The 22,268-nt window shown below is 42.5% G+C and overlaps 1 protein-coding gene across 1 annotated transcript in view; it reads right to left on the bottom strand.

The window, feature by feature from the left end:
* Window positions 1-22,268, bottom strand: part of LOC122925899 (glutamate receptor 4) — a 162,982-nt gene that overhangs the window by 56,101 nt on the left and 84,613 nt on the right. The window contains exon 7 of the mRNA XM_044277244.1: window positions 5,362-5,472. Within this exon, the coding sequence (XP_044133179.1) occupies window positions 5,362-5,472 (111 nt within the window). The remainder of the gene's footprint in view (window positions 1-5,361; window positions 5,473-22,268) is intronic.

The raw sequence follows: 22,268 nt of genomic DNA, 5'->3' as shown, positions 1-22,268 counted from the left end.
CGGCAGCAGTACTATTCATGCGGTACTGTACTTCATAGAGTTTGCAGGAGGTGATGGATTCACTTTTAGGACTAAGTGATTTTTTTAAAACTTTTGTTTCACTGTTGCATTCCAAGAGCTATAGCTTTTAGGGCTCATGCACACGAACATATTTTCTTTCCGTGTCAGTTCCGTTTTTTTGCATACTGTACATAGAACCATTCATTTCAATGGGTCCGCAAAAAGGCAGAAGGTACTCCGTGTGCATTCCGTTTCCGTATGTCCGTATTTCCATTCCTCAAAAAATAGAACATGTCCTATTATTGTCAACATCACGTAAGGATAGTACTGTTCTATCAGGGGCCAGCTGTTCCGTTCCGCAAAATACGGAATGCACACGGACGTCATCCGTATTTTTTGTGGATCCGTTTTTTGCGGACCACAAAATACATACGGTCGTGTGCTTGAGGCCTTACTATTCTGTTGGTATTTTCTATTGGCACAGGTACGTGTTTTTTTTTTAACAGTGTGGATTGTGTGGTAAAAAAACATGTCAACTTTAAAGGGGTATTCTGGTTATTTCAAGTTATCCAGATTAGGGGGGTCCTACTGCTGGGACTCTCACTAATCATGGGAACAGTTTGAATAATGTTTTATCTTATTATTTCATAGCACTATTTTTAAAAAAAATTTAAATATAATATATTTTAAAGAATTTTCTTTTTTCAGCATGGGGCTTTTTATTTTATTAAATGTTATTTAACTTAATGTATAACTATTTTTGGCCCCCTAAGCTGCGAGTATTTGGGTGCTTAGGTAATGCTGTGGTATATTTTACTATTCCAAACCATTATTGTCTGTCAGTTTAAAACTTGTGCCTATGGGGGCCATAGTCAGGCTCCTGGCTGCCAATAGGTGACAGATGAAGCACCTATCCGTCAAACTCCTTAGGTGCCAGAGTCACTATTGACCACGGCATCAAAAGAGTTCCCAACTCTATGTCTATATTTGTGATGGGGAGTTAGCAGAGTAAAATAAGGTGAGCCCTGGCGCCGCTATCCCGAGTGGATCCAGTGGACGCCTTTTCCACATCCGTAATTAAACTAAATTTTAAAGAATTAGGTAAGTTTACAGTTCATAATTAAAATCTGGCAGCAGCTTACTTACCTGTTAACAGTTTCCATGCAGCAACAAATTCATTATTATGAGAAAACAACAAAAATGGCCATGTAAAAACATATGACAATATAGAAGATGATAAGTTTTTGGCTACTGTATATAACCAATATTAATAAAAGGTGGATCTTCAATTTAAATAATAATTCTCAATGGTGATTCAATTTTGTTTTCAAATAAAAATTTATTGTTGTATCAAAATATTTTAGAATGATAAAATACTAATTAAAATGAAGCTTCTAATAAATATTCAACTGAATAGGAGTAGTAGTAGTTTGGAAATTTTATATATATATATATATATATATATATAGTGCATTTAGAAAGTCTTCAGATACTTTCACTTTTTCACATTCTGTTATGCTGCGGGCAATAAAAAAATAATAATCAAGTTTTCTCCTCTCATTCTACACTCAATACACTGTAATAACAAAGTGAAATTAGAATCCATGCTTATTTATTAAAAAGGAAAAACAAAAAACTTGCATTGACATAAGTATTCAGACTCAGTACCTGGTTTATGCTTCCAAAAGTTTTGCACACCTGGATTTGGTGATTTTATGCCATTTTCCTCTGCAGATCCTCTCAAGTTCTGTCAATTTGGATTGGGACTGTCAGTAGACATCCATTTTTAGGTCATTCCAGATATTTCCATTGGGTTCAAGTCAGGACTCTGGGTGGGTCACTCAAGGACATTCACAGAGTTGACCCTAAGACACTCTTGTATTGGCTTGGCTGTGTATTTAGGGTCATTGTCTTGTTGGAAGGTAAACCTTCAGCCCAGTAGGAAGTCCACAGCACTCTGGATCAAGTTTTCATTAAGAATATCTCTGTACTTTGCTCTATTCAGCTTTCCCTCAACCCGGACCAGTCTCCCTGTCCCAGCTTACTGTAAAACACCCCCATGGCATAATGCTCACTGTAGGGATGGTATTGGGTAGGTGATGAGTAGTGCCCGGTTTCATCCAGACATGACGCTTAGAAATGAATCCAAAAACTTTAATCTTGAATTCATCAGACCAGAGACTCTTGCTTCTCACAATCTGAGAGTCCTTGGTGTGCTTTTTTTTTGCAAACTCCAGGCAGACTTATAAGTGTTTTTTTTTTTTATTGAGGAAAGGCTTTATTCTAGCCACTCTGCCATAAAGCCCAGATTGGTGAAGTGCTGCAGTAATGGTTGACCTTCTGAAGTTTCTCCCATCTGCACACAGAATCTTTGGAGCTCAGCCACAGTGACCATTGGGTTCTTGGTAACTTCTCTTAGTAAAGACCTTCTCCTCTGATTACTTAAAGTGGTGGGGTGACCAGTTCTAGAAAGAGTCCTGGTTGTTCCAAACGTCTTCCATTAAAGGATTATGGAGGCCACTGTGGTCTTGGGAACTTTTAGTGCAAAATAATTTTTTTAACTCTTCTCCAGATCTGTGCCTCCACACAATCCTGTGTCTGAGCTCTACAGTCAGTTCTTTCTCCTCATTGCTTGGGTTTTGATGTGATACGCATTGTCAGCTGTGAGACCTTATATAGACAGGGCTGCGTCTTTCCAAATCATGTCCAATCAACTGAATTTACCACAAGTGGACTCCAATCAAAGTGTAGAAACATCTCAAAATATAAGGCCCCCAGAGCTAAATTTCAAATGTCATAGCAAATGGTCTGCATACTTATGTCCATGTGAAATTTTAGTTATTCCCTTTTAACAAATTTTCTAAGATTTCTAAACTTTAGTTGTCACCTTCTCATTGTAGGGTATTTAGTGCAGATTGATGGGGGATCTTGATTTTTTATTTTTATTTTAGCACAAGGCTGCAACATAATAAAATGTGAAGAAAGTGAAAGGGTCTGAAGTCTTTCCAAATACATTGTAGGTTTATTTAAAGAAAGCTTTTAGCTTTCTTGTATAATTTTGATTTACTAACCAAGGGGAAATCTGTACCTTGTGTCAGTACTATACTGCCATAATATGGTCTTAAGGCATTTTGAACAATAATATAAGAGGTGATTATAAAGTCAGGAGGATATTCGTCCACAGTACAGATTTAAAGAAAGACAAAAAAATTGAAAAACAAATGTTTTACTATTTGGACTACACAGGTGATTTATACTTGAGCCATAGCAAGGAATGGTCGTCGGATCTTGAAAATCTTTTCTTTCTTGATCAATTTCTTAAAATAGGATTCTTCATCAGAGGCTGAAAAGAGGAGGACTGTACTGAAGTATGATTTCCCATTACTGAATCTTTTAGGAAAAAAATATGCACCGTACAAAAAGTTCACAGAGTCTATAAAGCATCATGCAAATGCAATCTAATTGTTCCTGAATTGTCCTGTAATTATTGGAATGTTTTGATAAAACAAAATAACTTTGCCGGCTTTAGGGCTCTACTGGTATAATCTAAAAGTTAACTATTTAAAAACATGTTCTAAACATGTAATTCCCATTGAAAATACATTTCTTTATTTTACCAATTGAATGTCAAGTGTAACAGAGCGGGTGAAAAGTGCAGAGAAGTGTAGTGGAAAATACGGACAATAAAGGTCACCCTCCAACCGCCTGTTTTGACAACTGATTTAAAGGGCAGAGTTGAAGTGCTGACTTTGGAAACTGGCAAATACATTTGATATAAGGGGACAATAAAGAAACGTGATTTATGTTCTATCATTCTATAATGAAACATAAGGCTTTTCTCAGCTGTGTAGCCACTTAGAAGTCAATGTAGTAAATTCCAAATGTGCTTCTTAAATGAAATTAATGTATCACACTGACAGCAGTAACTACTGACAAAGTGTAGAAATAACTGTCCCTGCTACTGAGCGAAACTGTTTATTCTGGAAGGAAATTTGGAAATGAAAGAGCTAAACAGAGAAATATAGATGGATATGATAAAATGATATTATTATGATATATATCTGCAATATAAAAGATTTGTAAATCAGGAATATGTTACACCCCTTTACTTAGCAATGTAATAAAAAAAACAATATATGATATGCGTTTGTTTATATTATAATTTTTTACCACATAAATAATAAACACAATCGGAAATATAATGCCAAGAATAAGTAACAGAAACTATTGAGTGCATTTAAATTTCAAATATTCTGTATATATATTCTCTATATATATTTTTTTATTAGTCTAAAATTGTTATGTCTGTAATGTTTTTTTTTTTTAATAAAAATAGTGCCATTGCAATTTTCTGAAAACGTTTAATGTTCACTTAAGCTCCAGTTAAACAAAATGCTACTAAATTGTTGGCAATTGGCTTTCTTAATCCTCCTAAACCAAATGTATTTTTTTTTTTGCTTGTTTTCTAAAACAAATACCCTCCTCCAATTCCTTAGAGACAAAAATGAAAACAATAAAAAATGATAAATGATAATAAGGGTATTAATAATGATAAATTATACTTAATTCAATTTAATTTAATTCATTTATATTTTAGGTAATGTAGTAGTATTCTTTTAATCAGAAGGAGGCAAAATAAAAAATAGTAAAATAGTATAAAGATTATAATAACAACAAAAATTATGAACATGTTATATTGTATAAATTACAAAATGTTTGTTTAAATAATTAAAAGGGACAACAAAAAAAAACTGTTTGAAATACAGAATCTACAGAGTCTACAAATAATAAAACTAATACATATTTTATATCCATATATCTATATTGTAATATATTTTATTATGTTGTCTATAATGTCAAACCTTGCAACTTTTTTTTCAAAAATATAGAAAAAAATTACCATTGTTTCCCTTAATTTTCGTAAAATATCTACCCTTTTTTTTAAAGCGGTTGCTCCAAATATAAAAAAAATTAAGAAAGGTGGAAAATAAAATTAATACAGAATATGTAAATAATCATTATAAAATATTTCAACTGATCTAGGCAGAACTCACACATCTTTTTTGTGGGTAGTAATTTGCCTTAAAATATATCTGAGGCAATTTCCACTAATTATGCAAATCCATTGGTAACTAAGGTCTGACTGCTCGAAAAAAAAAAAAAAAATCCACTCAAAAGATATCCACTGGCAAAACCCAAGGCTGTTCCAAGAAAACTGGGACGCATCTGGGCTTCGAGCTACATTAACGCTTTATAAATTGCAAGTGAATATAACAGATACTATACTTTTAGATCTTGGCCACATGAGAATAATCTAAATATCAAAGATTATTTAAATGTATAAAAAAGAAGAACATTTACCAGAATTGTTGTCACCACAACCGTCCTGTTTTCAATGGCTGATGAATCGTTTTTTAATGAAGGTTCATGTTGGAGCAAAACCAGCTTATCCATATCATTCCAATATCCAATCTGTAAAAAAACAAATTGTAAAAAATATATGAAAACACACACTGAAGTTAAGTACCTAACATTTTGGAACTTTTTAAAATGTAAAAAAGCATAACAAATCTTAAAAAGCAAACAGGCGGTTTGTTAAAGGGGTTATCCCATGACTAATGTAAAAAATGGAAATCAGACCTCATATAGTACATTACAATCCCTTTCTAACAAAGCTAGACCCAGCCCTGTACCTCACATGGATCCAGAGATCTCCCCATTAATTGCTTTGCTAGATTAATATCAAGCTGGCAGCTCAAGTGGAGTGTCTTAGGGGGCATGTCCATGCTCTCCCTATCACAACCCAGTGAGCTGAACAAAGAAATAAGAAAAAACAAACAGCTGGTGACGCTATACAAATATGGTTTATTGAATAAGTCAGTGGCTGTGCTAAATTTTTAATTACACGCAATTACAAAAGTATTCAGATCCAGGTGCTGGTTTGAAAACTGTAGAATATTTTTCATGGGACAACCACTTTAACACCATTACCCATAACTATATATGTCAGTGTCACTCTGACATTATTTACTATTGCTGTCATTGTGATAAAGAGCTTGAAAGGGGTACGACAGAGAGATAAAAAATGAAAAATTATAAATAATTAAACCCGAGGGAAAAATATGCATCCTAGGAGACTTCCGAGTGTCATACACAAATTTTCCGACCAATTACAGCACATTCAATTCAGGTAGAATTGAGTTGAACTCAAACCAAATTTTCTGACCAATTCCTTAGAATCAATTTGGCTACTAAAATAAAGTCTGCATATCTTAACCAATCTCATTTAAATGTACTCCAGCTGGACGCAAAAGCTAGCTGGGCATGTCCTCCATTACCTGGTGCCACACCAAGATCCAACCATTTTGGATGACAGACTTCCCACCACCTTATTTATTTTGGCCCAAAAGTATCATAATACACGGAAAAGATGTAGTACGTCCAATTTAATATCACATATTATAGCCCTGAATGTTCTTAAGCCTAAATCATTACCGTGAATCACCAAAATGTCAAGGGCATAGTCCAGTCCACCATAATTTTCAGCAAGCCCCGGACATCGAAACATATGACTTGAACCACAGATTTTTCAAAACTAAGCTTTCAGCCTGCCAACTTAACATCTGCTTAAACAACTCCTCATAAAATGTAGGAATTCTCCATCAATATGAGACATAGACTTGCTCCTACAAACCAAATAACACAATCTCACAAAACAATACAAATAAAAAAGCTTTTTGATAATCTAATTTATAAAAAATGCCGATGCATTAACAAGATTGATCAATTTTATCGCTATGAGGAAATCTCCCATTGGGAACTTAAAACCAAAAACACTTTCCTCCATATCTGGTCTTTATGGAAAACTTATAGACACTTTAAGAAGTAATTTACAGTCTCTACCCTTGTGCTCCCGAGTTTATTATTCAAACCTTTGAATTACCTAAAAAACAATATCTGTATAATGTGACTACACAATACATGTAATTTGCTCTAATAATTGTAACTATATATGTAACCAGTCTTTTTTTATTAAGATGTAATATGTTTACAATTATCTCTTATACAGATATATTAAAACAATAAAAATTGTTTAAAAAATAAATAAATGCTGATGCACATATAACCTATAATGCTGTAATTACCAGCATCCTAAAAAGACTAAACCAGAGATGAGCGAAGTTTTCAAACATTTCGATAGAATTTGATAGAATTGCTTATCTATTAAACAAGGAGGACGCTGTTCAATTAGATAGCTCTGTGTCCTACAAAGGGATTGATGCAAACTGTGCTGTCTCCTATGGATCACTTCAGCTTCAGATTACAATCCCTGCACTGTCCATGCAGTCTCCCTATGCTCTCTCTACGATCTCCATACATTGTCCCTGCACTTTCCATATCCAACATTAAACAATTAAACGCTTTTAGCAACAATGTTCCTAGCACTTCTTATGTCTCTCACTATGCTCAGCTCACAGTAAAATAGTGGAGACCGAGCGGGATGAGGCTTTTGTAGGGCCTCTAGGAGCAACTGGGGTGTTGCGTTACACCTAGAGGCTCCACTTTCTCTGCACATGACGTGCACTCTGCACTTTAATTGACAGGGTCAGGAGTGATGAAGTTGTCACTGCCTGGCCCTGTCAATCAAAGTAGAGAGGGGGCAGCAGTTGCAGAGAGAGCAGAGCCTCTAGGAGTAACGGCAATGCTCCGGTTGCTCCTAGAGGCTAATTTGCATATATTAAAACTTAATTTTTCTAAGCAATGTGGGCACATATGAACATAGGACCAACACAGATGCCTTTAGCTGCCAAGCGCACATGTAACAGGTCAGTTAGTTTCATAGGTACAAATCTGCTGACAGATGCCCTTTAGAGACCATGAGCTCCTTCACACCCTGAACATTCATGCTTGATTTGGAATTCATTGCCAACATTCTTGGATGCATCTGACTGGTATGTTGCTGCCCCTGAACCGCTAGATGCCTCTCAAAGGTTATGCACCACTCCACAAGTTGAAGCCATCGATCTCATCCATAAACTAATATCCTTATGGTCCACACTATATCAAAGGATACATAGCTTAAGGCCTTATCCACACGCTAGTGTTTTGGTCATTGATTTCCATTAGTGATTGTGAGACAAAACCAAAAGTGGAGGCTATACCGAGATAAAGTATAATAGAAAAATTTGCACCTGTTCAAATAGTTTTCGCTTGCAATCACTAATAGAAATCACTGATCAAACACTGACTGTGTAAATAAGGCCTTACTCTATTGGAACTGCTGAGCATACCAATATCAGGCCTTACCCCATAGACAAAATAAGCTTCCCCGATAAAATCTAAATAGCAGAAAGCGGAGGAACGATTTTCTGGATCCTTTTCCCCAATCATGCTAGCCAGTGCAGTTTCTAGGTAAAATTTCTCTCAGGGCGAGTGTCAAAAAAACTCCCCCCCCGCCCCCCCCATCAAAACTGCTCAATGAAATCATATCAGAAGAGTACTTGCAACCGTCTCACCATATATTTATTTTTTTACAGCACACAAGATTTATTTAGAGCAAAAGAAAATCATAAATTACTGCTTAAACTGCTAAAAGTCCTAGGCAGAGTGATAGAGAAGAACTGCTCCGGGTGGGCGGTAACAGACAGGCAGGCAGTGCGGGCGGCGGTGCTCACCTCACTCACTGTATGTCACGTGGTCCGTGACGTACAGTGAGTGAGCGCCACCGCCCGCAGAGCCTGCCTGTGGGGGGACATTATTTTTAATAAGGATCACTATGGACATTATTTAGAATGGAGGCTGCTGTGGGTGTCATTATAACTGTATAATGTCTGATAGGCCTAGACTAGTCCTGAGTTATATTACCCTGTCCTGTATAATAATGCACCCTGATACCCCTTAGTTATATTACCCCAGAGGGGTAATATAACTAAGAGGACGGGGTATCAGGGAAGGGGACATTATTATACAGGGCATGGGCAGGGTAATATAACTCAGCTCAGGACTAGGCCTATCAGACATTATACAGTAATGACACCCACAGCAGCATTCTAATGTCCATAGTGATCCTTCCTTATTAAACTTAATGTCCCCCACAGTGGCCCCCATTTTCAGAAATCAGATATCTCCCACAGCACCCCCATTGTAATTAATGCCCACCCACCCACAGACCACAGTGTCTCCATTATAGAATTTGTGTTGTAACCACATTGAACGCCTCTGGACTGTCACTCACAGCAGTGCTTCTTTTCAGCACTGTTCAGGGCGGTAACAGGCTGGCAGGCAGTGCGGCGCCGGCGCTCACTCACTTACTGTACGTCACGCGCCTGCGCCGCCTAGTGGGAGGAGCAGGCGCATGATGTCAGAAGTGAGCGCCGTCCGCACGTACTGGAGGAGGTACGTACGGACACTGTAAGAGAGGACTCGGCAGGAGAGATCTCGGGGGGGGGGGGGGGCGCCAGGGGCGCACTAGGGGCGCACGAGACGGGAGAGTAAATGTAATAATAACAGAGAGACACAACAAGAGACACAGGAGACACAACAAGAGGGCGCCCCTGCCGGCGCCCCCCTTCTGACAGCGCCCCGGGCGGCCGCCCGGCCCGCCCGGCCCGCCCGGTCCTAGAAACGGCCCTGATGCTAGCCAGCATCTCAAAAACCTGTAACCAATTGGGAAAAGGTACTAGGAATCAACCTTTACCACCTCTGCTCCTCTTCATCCTTCTTGCTCTCATCTGGCTTAACCCTAGGTGCGTCAATTATACTCTCGGTGCGTCTTATACGGCGAAAAATACGGTAATCCTCTCTCCAATTTTTCTCTCTCACTTTTTCCTTTAAAGCAACAAATGGCATTTATCATATAGAGAAAGTTAATACAAGCCACTTTCTAATATATTGTGATTGTCCATATTACCTCCTTTGCTGACTTGATTCATTTTTCCATCACATTATACACTGCTTGTATCTATGGTTACGACCCCCCTGCAATACATCAGTGGTGGTCGTGCTTGCACACTATAGGAAAAAGTGCCGGTATATGCTCACTTCCGTGGTCCCGGCTGCCAGAGAGGCCGGCACTTTTTTCTATCACTCCACTTCCTGCTCATGCTCCTCTTTTGCTCAGCTCTGGAAGGAAACTTATGGGCACTTCCCCACATGATCTATCCCTAAAGTGTAGCTGGGAGAAACCCTTGTCACCATGGAGGAAAGACCAGGGTATTCTAGTAGGCTTCTGGCGCTCTTCTGCACTAAGGATTCTTCCCAACCCTATACTCTGATGTCAGCTCCCCTTTACCATATTTATTAGGGGTGGAGCTAGGACTCTCTCCCCTTAAACTCTCAAGCTGCTTGCCTTTTGCAAGTTGGCTGCTGGCCTTGCATTTCCGGCAAGGCTGCAGTGCTCATCTCATACTCCTCATGGACCGAGTACTTCTGGTCCCCATTGCCACAATACCCACTCTCTCCAGAGGTTTATCTCCACCAGGCCACCTCTGGATCCACTCTCTTCCATCAAGCCAAATCCACTTCCCACCATAGACATCAGATGCAAACATGGATGTCACTGCAGCTCCTCTCACCAGCTGGCCGGAAGTAGGAAGTTGGGTGTGCACACTGCCTACCCCCTTGCTCATGCTACAGACACCTTGTCGAGTACATCCAGAAGCTGCTGCTCAATCCAGCCTAGACAATTCAGCAGAGCTGCTGCCCTCTCTCTCTTAAGCAAGGCCTCCTAAGACATCTTCCAGTAAGGCAGCCATTCTCTGTATTTTGCCATGCCTGACCAACCTTGACTCTGCTTTTTCCCACTTTAATTAACCACTTCCAATAACCGCTCCTAAATTCCTAATTCTCCTCTTGTCATGCACCCCTTACATTCCCTTGCAGTCCACTCCAGGGGCTTACTTTCCGCCTATTTAAATTGTTAACATCATCATAGGCCAATGAACCAACCAATAAGTGAATCGGTAAACTCAGACAATGATACTGCAACAGCATCTTGTGAAATGTAAACTCTATGTACATAAATAGAAGAGGACTGTGTTGGGTTACCAAGAGTATTCTAGTGCCTCCAAAAATGATAAAATACAGATGTAACAAATGTTAGGCTCACAATTACGGTGTTAAATTCATGGTTGCAGCAAACCGTAACTTGACCGTTGGCTTTTGTTGTGTTAAGTGTCATGTTAACACTTGCTAAATCTGTACTTGTTATTGTCTATCAGGAATGGTTGGGAGTAAAATATATTTGAAACACTTCTTCATCCAGGCTAGCAAATGTTTAATATAATCCCTCATCATTTCCTTTATTAAACTGCTCCACCTCAAACCATTTACTTGACATCTAGATGTATAGTATTCACTTAATTCCCATCCTCCTCCTCTCAGATGGATTTCCTGTCCTGGGACCTTGAGAAATGAGAACTAGAGAAGTAATCTGGGTAAAGTATTAGTTCAGGTCTGAAAAGAAGCTGCAAGTAGGAGCGGCCGGTCTGTCAGCCAGTATTATTCTTAATCAAAAAGAGTATAACAATATACAGTAGATGAGGCTGGAATAGATGTTTTGTGAGGGTAATTTCACATGTGTGTTTCATAATGTTTTTGGGGTTTCTTTTAGTATTTGTATGTAGTGCTCTGGCAGTGTTTATGCATTTTGGGTAAAACACAAATTTCTTTTGAAATATTTCAGGGAAGCAAATTTTTACAAAGAAACACGACAAACCTAAGTAAAGATGTGTGAAATCTATCTATCTATCTATCTATCTATCTATCTATCTATCATCTATCTCATATCTATCTACTGTATCTATCTACTGTATCTATCTCAAATCTGTATATCTATCTGTACTTACTCGTCTGTGCTCCTGTGGCAATGTCTAGCCTCTCTAATGTGGTACCACTGGTGTTACTCCATTACTGGAGTAACACCAGTGGTACCAGCCGAAAGTAAGGCTGATCAGCCTATCAGGAACACCACGCCTGTGTTTGGTCTTCCTGCCTCACCAGCTTTGTTGCATGCTATCTTGTTTATGGATCTCTGACCTGCTGTCTGTTCTGATGGCTTTGCCTCTGATGTTATCTCCTAGTTTTGATCCTGCTTACTATTTGACTCTGCGTGTTACTACTCCTTTGGTTCTGTGAAGTGGCTCTCAGGTTTTGACCTAGTTTGTCTGACTACTGATTTACCCAGCTTAGTTTCCGTGCACTTAGACCGTCGCCCAGTTGGGGACTACTATTTAAATATCTATCTATCTATCTATCTATCCAGAGTTACTGTAGCACAAGTCACTGTAAAAAGTTACTCCTGGATATTACAGAACATTATATCACAGGAAAAAAAAAACTTCCCATAAATATAACCTTTATTACTACAATTAAAAAGATCCAAAAATATAACCAAGAAAGGGCCAATAGCTAATATCCTGAGACATCAGAACAATTAAAAGCCTATCCTCTTGTTTCATGTGTACACACAGTAGGTATATTAGTATACATAAAAAGTTTTTTGCAATCTAACTTATTTACCTGGATACCCCAGTGTCACAAGGTTTTATAGGGACAACAAGGAAGACAGTGGGATTGCCCTTGTCAGGGCGGTAGTTCCGCTCTTAGGTAGGGTGGAATAGGGACTTTGTACGGGTTTATTATTATTTAATTTTATTTTTTCGTATTGCAGTTAGTTTCCCTTGGTTATATTTTGGGATCTTTTTAATTGTAGTAATTAAGGTTACATTTTAGGGGAGGATTTTTTTGCAACATATTTTGAGTACTTCTCTCAGATATTTGGACCCACTGAGTTTAGACTTCTCAGGTCTGTGATACTATTATAGAACATTGCCAGAATACACAGAGCATCACAGTTTGTTGTATATGGGGCTGCGCAGCCACAGTCCAATCAAGAGTTTCTATGATGACACCTGTCTATTGCCAAAAGTATCTATAATGAGAATGTGACTGTGACTATGGGTTCCTGAAGGGACAATGTCATTGGGGAGGATTATCACTATTACTAATTAGGGCATTCTGTGACAGAATTATTACTATTAGGCCTCATGCACACGACCGTTTTTTTAAGGTCCGCAAAAAGGGGTTCCGTAGGTCCGTGATCCGTGACCGTTTTTTTATCCATGGGTCTTCCTTGTTTTTTGGAGGATCCACGGACATGAAAAATGAAAAAAAAAAATCTAAGTCAAGTTTGCCATTGAAATGATAGGAAAAACGGACACGGATCACGGACACGGATGCCAATCTTGTGTGCATCCGTGATTTTTCACGGACCCATTGACTTGAATGGGTCCGTGAACCGTTGGCCGTGAAAAAAATAGGACAGGTCATATTTTTTTCACGGCCAGGAAACACGGATCACGGATGCGGCTGCCAAAAGGTGCATTTTCCGATTTTTCCACGGACCCATTGAAAGTCAATGGGTCCGTGAAAAAAAACAGAAAACGGCACAATGGCCACAGATGCACACAACGGTCGTGTGCATGAGGCCTAAGTAGGACGTTTAGGACTAACTGTAATGCGGAGCACAGCAGACACAGTATTGGCGTAGCGGCAGGATAACAGTGTTGGGACACCAGAAGGAGAAGGGTGATAGAAAAGTTGAGAAATCTAGGGTGTCTGTGTGGCAAACCTGCAGAAAAGACACAGCTGAAAGAAGTCACAATGGCAGTCTGGTGGTGGAGAAGTTGAGGAAAGAGAATGCCTACTGTACACCAGAGGATTAGGTATGCAGTGCTGTAGTCTCCTGTATTTGTAATATCACTAAATGTAATATCCACCCAAATATGCCTATAGCATTGGGGCTGTGGGATTTGGATTGAAAATTTAATATTGTTGCTTAGGCCCTACATCTTTTGAGACCCTGGCTTTCCCCCTAATAAGAAAGAATTGTTTTGCTATAACAGTATGTATTAATAAAATATAATAATAATAATATACAGTATACAAAAAATACGCCATTTACATAGTCAGTATTTATCGTCAGTATTTAGTCGAAATTCTAAGCCAAAACCAGGAGTAGAATCTGCAAAGAAAAATGACATTGTTGTGCCTCTTGTCCTTCAGACCCACTTCTGATTTTGGCTTACAAATAGGGATGAGCGAACCCGGACTGTATAGTTCGGGTTCGTACCGAATTTTGGGGTGTCCGTGACACGGACCCGAACCCGGACATTTTCGTAAAAGTCCGGGTTCGGGTTCGGTGTTCGTCGCTTTCTTTGTGCTTTTGTGACGCTTTCTTGGCGCTTTTTGAAAGGCTGCAAAGCAGCCAATCAACAAGCGTCATACTACTTGCCCCAAGAGGCCATCACAGCCATGCCTACTATTGGCATGGCTGTGATTGGCCAGAGCACCATGTGACCCAGCCTCTATTTAAGCTGGAGTCACATAGCGCCGCCCGTCACTCTGCTCTGATTAGCGTAGGGAGAGGTTGCGGCTGCGACAGTAGGGCGAGATTAGGCAGATTAACTCCTCCAAAGGACTTGATTATTGATCGATCTGCAGCTGTGGGTCATTGAGCTGCTGATACTCAATTGCTCACTGTTTTTAGGCTGCCCAGACCGTTTGTCAGTCACTTTTTTCTGGGGTGATCGGCGGCCATTTTGTGTCTTGTGGTGCGCCAGCACAAGCTGCCACCAAGTGCATTTAACCCTCAATGGTGTGGTTGTTTTTTGGCTAAAGCCTACATCAGGGTGAAGCTGTCACACCAAGTGCATTTAACCAGCAATAGTCTGTTTATTTTTTGGCCATATACTACATCAGGGGCAAGCTGCGCCTGTAACCAAGTGCATTTAACCCTTAATGGTGTGGTTGTTTTTTGGCTAAAGCCTACATCAGGGAGAAGCTGTCACACCAAGTGCATTTAACCAGCAATAGTCTGTTTATTTTTTGGCCATATACTACATCAGGGGCAAGCTGCGCCCGTCACCAAGTGCATTTAACCCTCAGTAGTGTGGTTGGTCAAGCTGTCACACCAAGTGCATTTAACCAGCAATAGTCTGTTCATTTTTTGGCCATATACTACATCAGGGGCAAGCTGCGCCTGTCACCAAGTGCATTTAACCCTCAGTAGTGTGGTTGGTCAAGATGTCACACCAAGTGCATTTAACCAGCAATAGTGTGGTTATTTTTTGGCCATATCCCAGTCCAATTCTGTCAGTAAATCTATACCTGTCACCCAGCGCCTAAATACTAGGCCTCAAATTTATATCCCGCTAAATCTGTCGTTACTGCTGTACTGTTCTGGCTGGGCAAGTTATTTAGTGTCCGTCAAAGCACATTTTTTGTTCTGGGTTGAAATACAATTCCCAATTTAGCAATTTCCTAATTTAGTGGTTTCTGCTGTATCAGAGCTATTTGAAATCTATCCCTAAAAGGGTATATAATATTCAAGGTGCACATAGGGTCATTCAGAATAACTTCACACACACGCTACTGTGCATTTCCAAGTCTAATTCTGTCAGTAAATCTATACCTGTCACCCAGCGCCTGAATACTAGGCCTCAAATTTATATCCAGCTAAATCTGTCGTTAGTGCTGTAGCTGGGCGAGTTATTTAGTGTCCGTTCAAGCACATTTCTTGTTCTGGGTTGAAATACAATTCCCAATTTAGCAATTAAAAAATTTAGTGGTTTCTGCTGTATCAGAGCTATTTGAAATCTATCCCTAAAAGGGTAGATCATATTGAAGGTGCACATAGGGACATTCAGAATAACTTCACACACCCGCTACTGTGCATTTCCAAGTCTAATTCTGTCAGTAAACCCATACCTGTCACCCAGCGCCTAAATACTAGGCCTCAAATTTATATCCAGCTAAATCTGTCGTTAGTGCTGTAGCTGGACGAGTTATTTAGTGTCCGTTCAAGCACATTTCTTGTTCTGGGTTGAAATACAATTCCCAATTTAGCAATTTAAAAATTTAGTGGTTTCTGCTGTATCAGAGCTATTTGAAATCTATCCCTAAAAGGGTAAATCATATTGAAGGTGCACATAGGGTCATTCATAATAACTTCACACACCCGCTACTGTGCATTTCCAAGTCTAATTCTGTCACTAAACCCATACCTGTCACCCAGCGCCTAAATACTAGGCCTCAAATTTATATCCAGCTGAATTTGAATACAATACATTGGGCCAAATAATATTTTTGTTGTTGTGGTGAACGATAACAATGAGGAAAACATCTAGTAAGGGACGCGGACATGGTCGTGGTGGTGTTAGTGGACCCTCTGGTGCTGGGAGAGGACGTGGCCGTTCTGCCACATCCACACGTCCTAGTGTACCAACTACCTCAGGTCCCAGTAGCCGCCAGAATTTACAGCGATATATGGTGGGGCCCAATGCCGTTCTAAGGATGGTAAGGCCTGAGCAGGTACAGGCATTAGTCAATTGGGTGGCCGACAGTGGATCCAGCACGTTCACATTATCTCCCACCCAGTCTTCTGCAGAAAGCGCACAGATGGCGCCTGAAAACCAACCCCATCAGTCTGTCACATCACCCCCATGCATACCAGGGAAACTGTCTCAGCCTCAAGTTATGCAGCAGTCTCTTATGCTGTTTGAAGACTCCGCTGGCAGGGTTTCCCAAGGGCATCCACCTAGCCCTTCCCCAGCGGTGGAAGACATAGAATGCACTGACGCACAACCACTTATGTTTCCTGATGATGAGGACATGGGAATACCACCTCAGTATGTCTCTGATGATGACGAAACACAGGTGCCAACTGCTGCGTCTTTCTGCAGTGTGCAGACTGAACAGGAGGTCAGGAATCAAGACTGGGTGGAAGACGATGCAGGGGACGATGAGGTCCTAGACCCCACATGGAATGAAGGTCGTGCCACTGACTTTCACAGTTCGGAGGAAGAGGCAGTGGTGAGACCGAGCCAACAGCGTAGCAAAAGAGGGAGCAGTGGGCAAAAGCAGAACACCCGCCGCCAAGAGACTCCGCCTGCTACTGACCGCCGCCATCTTGGACCGAGCATCCCAAAGGCAGCTTCAAGGAGTTCCCTGGCATGGCACTTCTTCAAACAATGTGCTGACGACAAGACCCGAGTGGTTTGCACGCTGTGCCATCAGAGCCTGAAGCGAGGCATTAACGTTCTGAACCTTAGCACAAACTGCATGACCAGGCACCTGCATGCAAAGCATGAACTGCAGTGGAGTAAACACCTTAAAACCAAGGAAGTCACTCAGGCTCCCCCTGCTACCTCTTCTGCTGCTGCCGCCTCGGCTCTTCCTCCGCCTCTGGAGGAACGTTGGCACCTGCCGCCCAGCAAACAGGGGATGTACCACCAACACCACCACCACCTCCGTCACCAAGCATCTCAACCATGTCACACGGCAGCGTTCAGCTCTCCATCTCACAAACATTTGAGAGAAAGCGTAAATTCCCACCTAGCCACCCTCGATCCCTGGCCCTGAATGCCAGCATTTCTAAACTACTGGCCTATGAAATGCTGTCATTTAGGCTGGTGGACACAGACAGCTTCAAACAGCTCATGTCGCTTGCTGTCCCACAGTATGTTGTTCCCAGCCGGCACTACTTCTCCAAGAGAGCCGTGCCTTCCCTGCACAACCAAGTATCCAATAAAATCAAGTGTGCACTGCGCAACGCCATCTGTGGCAAGGTCCACCTAACCACAGATACGTGGACCAGTAAGCACGGCCAGGGACGCTATATCTCCCTAACTACACACTGGGTAAATGTAGTGGCAGCTGGGCCCCAGGCGGAGAGCTGTTTGGCGCACGTCCTTCCGCCGCCAAGGATCGCAGGGCAATATTCTTTGCCTCCTGTTGCCACCTCCTCCTACTCAGCTTCCTCCTCCTCTTCTTCCACCTGCTCATCCAGTCAGCCACACACCTTCGCCACCAACTTCAGCACAGCCCGGGGTAAACGTCAGCAGGCCATTCTGAAACTCATATGTTTGGGGGACAGGCCCCACACCGCACAGGAGTTGTGGCGGGGTATAGAACAACAGACCGACGAGTGGTTGCTGCCGGTGAGCCTCAAGCCCGGCCTGGTGGTGTGCGATAATGGGCGAAATCTCGTTGCAGCTCTGGGACTAGCCGGTTTGACGCACATCCCTTGCTTGGCGCATGTGCTGAATTTGGTGGTGCAGAAGTTCATTCACAACTACCCCGACATGTCAGAGCTGCTGCATAAAGTGCGGGCCGTCTGTGCGCGCTTCCGGCGTTCACATCCTTCCGCTGCTCGCCTGTCTGCGCTACAGCGTAACTTCGGCCTTCCCGCTCACCGCCTCATATGCGACGTTGCCACCAGGTGGAACTCCACCTTGCACATGCTGGACAGACTGTGCGAGCAGCAGCAGGCCATAGTGGAGTTTCAGCTGCAGCACGCACGGGTCAGTCGCACTACGGAACAGCACCACTTCACCACCAATGACTGGGCCTCCATGCGAGACCTGTGTGCCCTGTTGTGCTGTTTCGAGTACTCCACCAACATGGCCAGTGGCGATGACGCCGTTATCAGCGTTACAATACCACTTCTATGTCTCCTTGAGAAAACACTTAGGGCGATGATGGAAGAGGAGGTGGCCCAGGAGGAGGAGGAGGAGGAGGAAGAGGGGTCATTTTTAGCACTTTCAGGACAGTCTCTTCGAAGTGACTCAAAGGGAGGTTTATTTCAACAGCAGAGGCCAGGTACAAATGTGGCCAGCCAGGGCCCACTACTGGAGGACGAGGAGGACGAGGATGAGGAGGAGATGGAGGAGGAAGGGGATGAAGCATGGTCACAGCGGGGTGGCACCCAACGCAGCTCGGGCCCATCATTGGTGCGTGGCTGGGGGGAAAGACAGGACGATGACGATACGCCTCCCACAGAGGACAGCTTGTCCTTACCCCTGGGCAGCCTGGCACACATGAGCGACTACATGCTGCAGTGCCTGCGCAACGACAGCAGAGTTGCCCACAATTTAACGTGTGCGGACTACTGGGTTGCCACCCTGCTGGATCCACGGTACAAAGACAATGTGCCCACCTTACTTCCTGCACTGGAGCGTGATAAGAAGATGCGCGAGTACAAGCACACGTTGGTAGACGCGCTACTGAGAGCATTCCCAAATGTGACAGGGGAACAAGTGGAAGCCCAAGGCCAAGGCAGAGGAGGAGCAAGAGGTCGCCAAGGCAGCTGTGTCACGGCCAGCTCCTCTGAGGGCAGGGTTAGCATGGCAGAGATGTGGAAAACTTTTGTCAACACGCCACAGCTAACTGCACCACCACCTGATACGCAACGTGTTAGCAGGAGGCAACATTTCACTAACATGGTGGAACAGTACGTGTGCACACCCCTCCACGTACTGACTGATGGTTCGGCCCCATTCAACTTCTGGGTCTCTAAATTGTCTACGTGGCCAGAGCTAGCCTTTTATGCCTTGGAGGTGCTGGCCTGCCCGGCGGCCAGCGTTTTGTCTGAACGTGTATTCAGCACGGCAGGGGGCGTCATTACAGACAAACGCAGCCGCCTGTCTACAGCCAATGTGGACAAGCTGACGTTCATAAAAATGAACCAGGCATGGATCCCACAGGACCTGTCCATCCCTTGTGCAGATTAGACATTAACTACCTCCCCTTAACCATATATTATTGGACTCCAGGGCACTTCCTCATTCAATCCTATTTTTATTTTCATTTTGCCATTATATTGCGAAGCTACCCAAAGTTGAATGAACCTCTCCTCTGTCTGGGTGCCGGGGCCTAAATATATGCCAATGGACTGTTCCAATGTTGGGTGACATGAAGCCTGATTCTCTGCTATGACATGCAGACTGATTCTCTGCCGACATGAAGCCAGATTGTCTGTTATGGGACCTCTCTCCTCTGCCTGGGTGCTGGGCCTAAATTTATGAAAATGGACTGTTACAGTGGTGGGTGACGTGAAGCCTGATTCTCTGCTATGACATGAAGACTGATTCTCTGGTGACATGAAGCCAGATTCTGTGTTACGGAACCTCTCTCCTCTGCCTGGGTGCTGGGCCTAAATTTATGAAAATGGACTGTTGCAGTGGTGGCTGACGTGAAGCCTGATTCTCTGCTATGACATGAAGACTGATTCTCTGGTGACATGAAGCCAGATTCTGTGTTACGGAACCTCTCTCCTCTGCCTGGGTGCTGGGCCTAAATTTATGAAAATGGACTGTTGCAGTGGTGGCTAACGTGAAGCCTGATTCTCTGCTATGACATGAAGACTGATTCTCTGCTGACATGAAGCCAGATTCTGTGTTACGGAACCTCTCTCCTCTGCCTGGGTGCTGGGCCTAAATTTATGAAAATGGACTGTTACAGTTGTGGGTGACGTGAAGCCTGATTCTCTGCTATGACATGCAGACTGATTCTCTGCTGACATGAAGCCAGATTCTCTGTTAAGGGACCTCTCTCCTCTGCCTGGGTGCTGGGCCTAAATATATGACAATGGACTGTTGCAGTGGTGGATGACGTGAAGCCTGATTCTCTGCTATGATATGAAGACTGATTCTCTGCTGACATGAAGCCAGATTGTCTGTTACGGGACCTCTCTCCTCTGCCTGGGTGCCAGGGCCTAAATTTATGACAATGGACTGTTACAGTGGTGGGTGACGTGAAGCCTGATTCTCTGCTATGACATGCAGACTGATTCTCTGCTGACATGAAGCCAGATTCTCTGTTAAGGGACCTCTCTCCTCTGCCTGGGTGCTGGGCCTAAATATATGACAATGGACTGTTGCAGTGGTGGCTGACGTGAAGCCTGATTCTCTGCTATGATATGAAGACTGATTCTCTGGTGACATGAAGCCAGATTCTGTGTTACGGAACCTCTCTCCTCTGCCTGTGTGCTGGGCCTAAATTTATGAAAATGGACTGTTACAGTGGTGGGTGACGTGAAGCCTGATTCTCTGCTATGACATGCAGACTGATTCTCTGCTGACATGAAGCCAGATTGTCTGTTACGGGACCTCTCTCCTCTGCCTGGGTGCCAGGGCCTAAATTTATGACAATGGACTGTTACAGTGGTGGGTGACGTGAAGCCTGATTCTCTGCTATGACATGCAGACTGATTCTCTGCTGACATGAAGCCAGATTCTCTGTTAAGGGACCTCTCTCCTCTGCCTGGGTGCTGGGCCTAAATATATGACAATGGACTGTTGCAGTGGTGGCTGACGTGAAGCCTGATTCTCTGCTATGATATGAAGACTGATTCTCTGCTGACATGAAGCCAGAATGTCTGTTACGGGACCTGTCTCCTCTGCCTGGGTGCTGGGCCTAAATTTATGAAAATGGACTGTTACAGTGGTGGGTGACGTGAAGCCTGATTCTCTGCTATGACATGAAGACTGATTCTCTGCTGACATGAAGCCAGATTCTCTGTTAAGGGACCTCTCTCCTCTGCCTGGGTGCTGGGCCTAAATATATGACAATGGACTGTTGCAGTGGTGGCTGACGTGAAGCCTGATTCTCTGCTATGATATGAAGACTGATTCTCTGCTGACATGAAGCCAGATTGTCTGTTACGGGACCTCTCTCCTCTGCCTGGGTGCTGGGCCTAAATTTATGAAAATGGACTGTTACAGTGGTGGGTGACGCTAAGTCTGATTCTCTGCTATGACATGAAGACTGATTCTCTGGTGACATGAAGCCAGATTCTGTGTTACGGAACCTCTCTCCTCTGCCTGGGTGCCGGGGCCTAAATTTATGAAAATGGACTGTTCCAGTGGTGGGTGACGTGAAGCCTGATTCTCTGCTATGGGACCTCTCTCCAATTGATTTTGGTTAATTTTTATTTATTTAATTTTTATTTTAATTCATTTCCCTATCCACATTTGTTTGCAGGGGATTTACCTACATGTTGCTGCCTTTTGCAGCCCTCTAGCCCTTTCCTGGGCTGTTTTAAAGCCTTTTTAGTGCCGAAAAGTTCGGGTCCCCATTGACTTCAATGGGGTTCGGGTTCGGGATGAAGTTCGGATCGGGTTCGGATCCCGAACCCGAACATTTTCGGGAAGTTCGGCCGAACTTCTCGAACCCGAACATCCAGGTGTCCGCTCAACTCTACTTACAAATACTGATGCAAATATTTCATCAAGTACTGATCGTGTGAAAGTGTTGATCATCTGGAATCTGCATTTTTAACAGCACTTCGAACTGTATATTGCTTTTGATATATATTTTTTTTCGTTCAAAAAGAAAGCATTTAAATCACTGAAAAAGGAGGGTGGCGAGGAAGCACTGAAAAAGTATAAGGAAAAAAATAGAATATGCAAAAGACAAATAAAAGCAGC

The sequence above is a fragment of the Bufo gargarizans genome, chromosome 2 (assembly GCF_014858855.1).
Source record: "Bufo gargarizans isolate SCDJY-AF-19 chromosome 2, ASM1485885v1, whole genome shotgun sequence".
NCBI lineage: Eukaryota > Metazoa > Chordata > Amphibia > Anura > Bufonidae > Bufo > Bufo gargarizans.
Note: the sequence above shows the minus strand (reverse complement) of the source record. Positions and strands in the feature narration are given on the sequence as shown.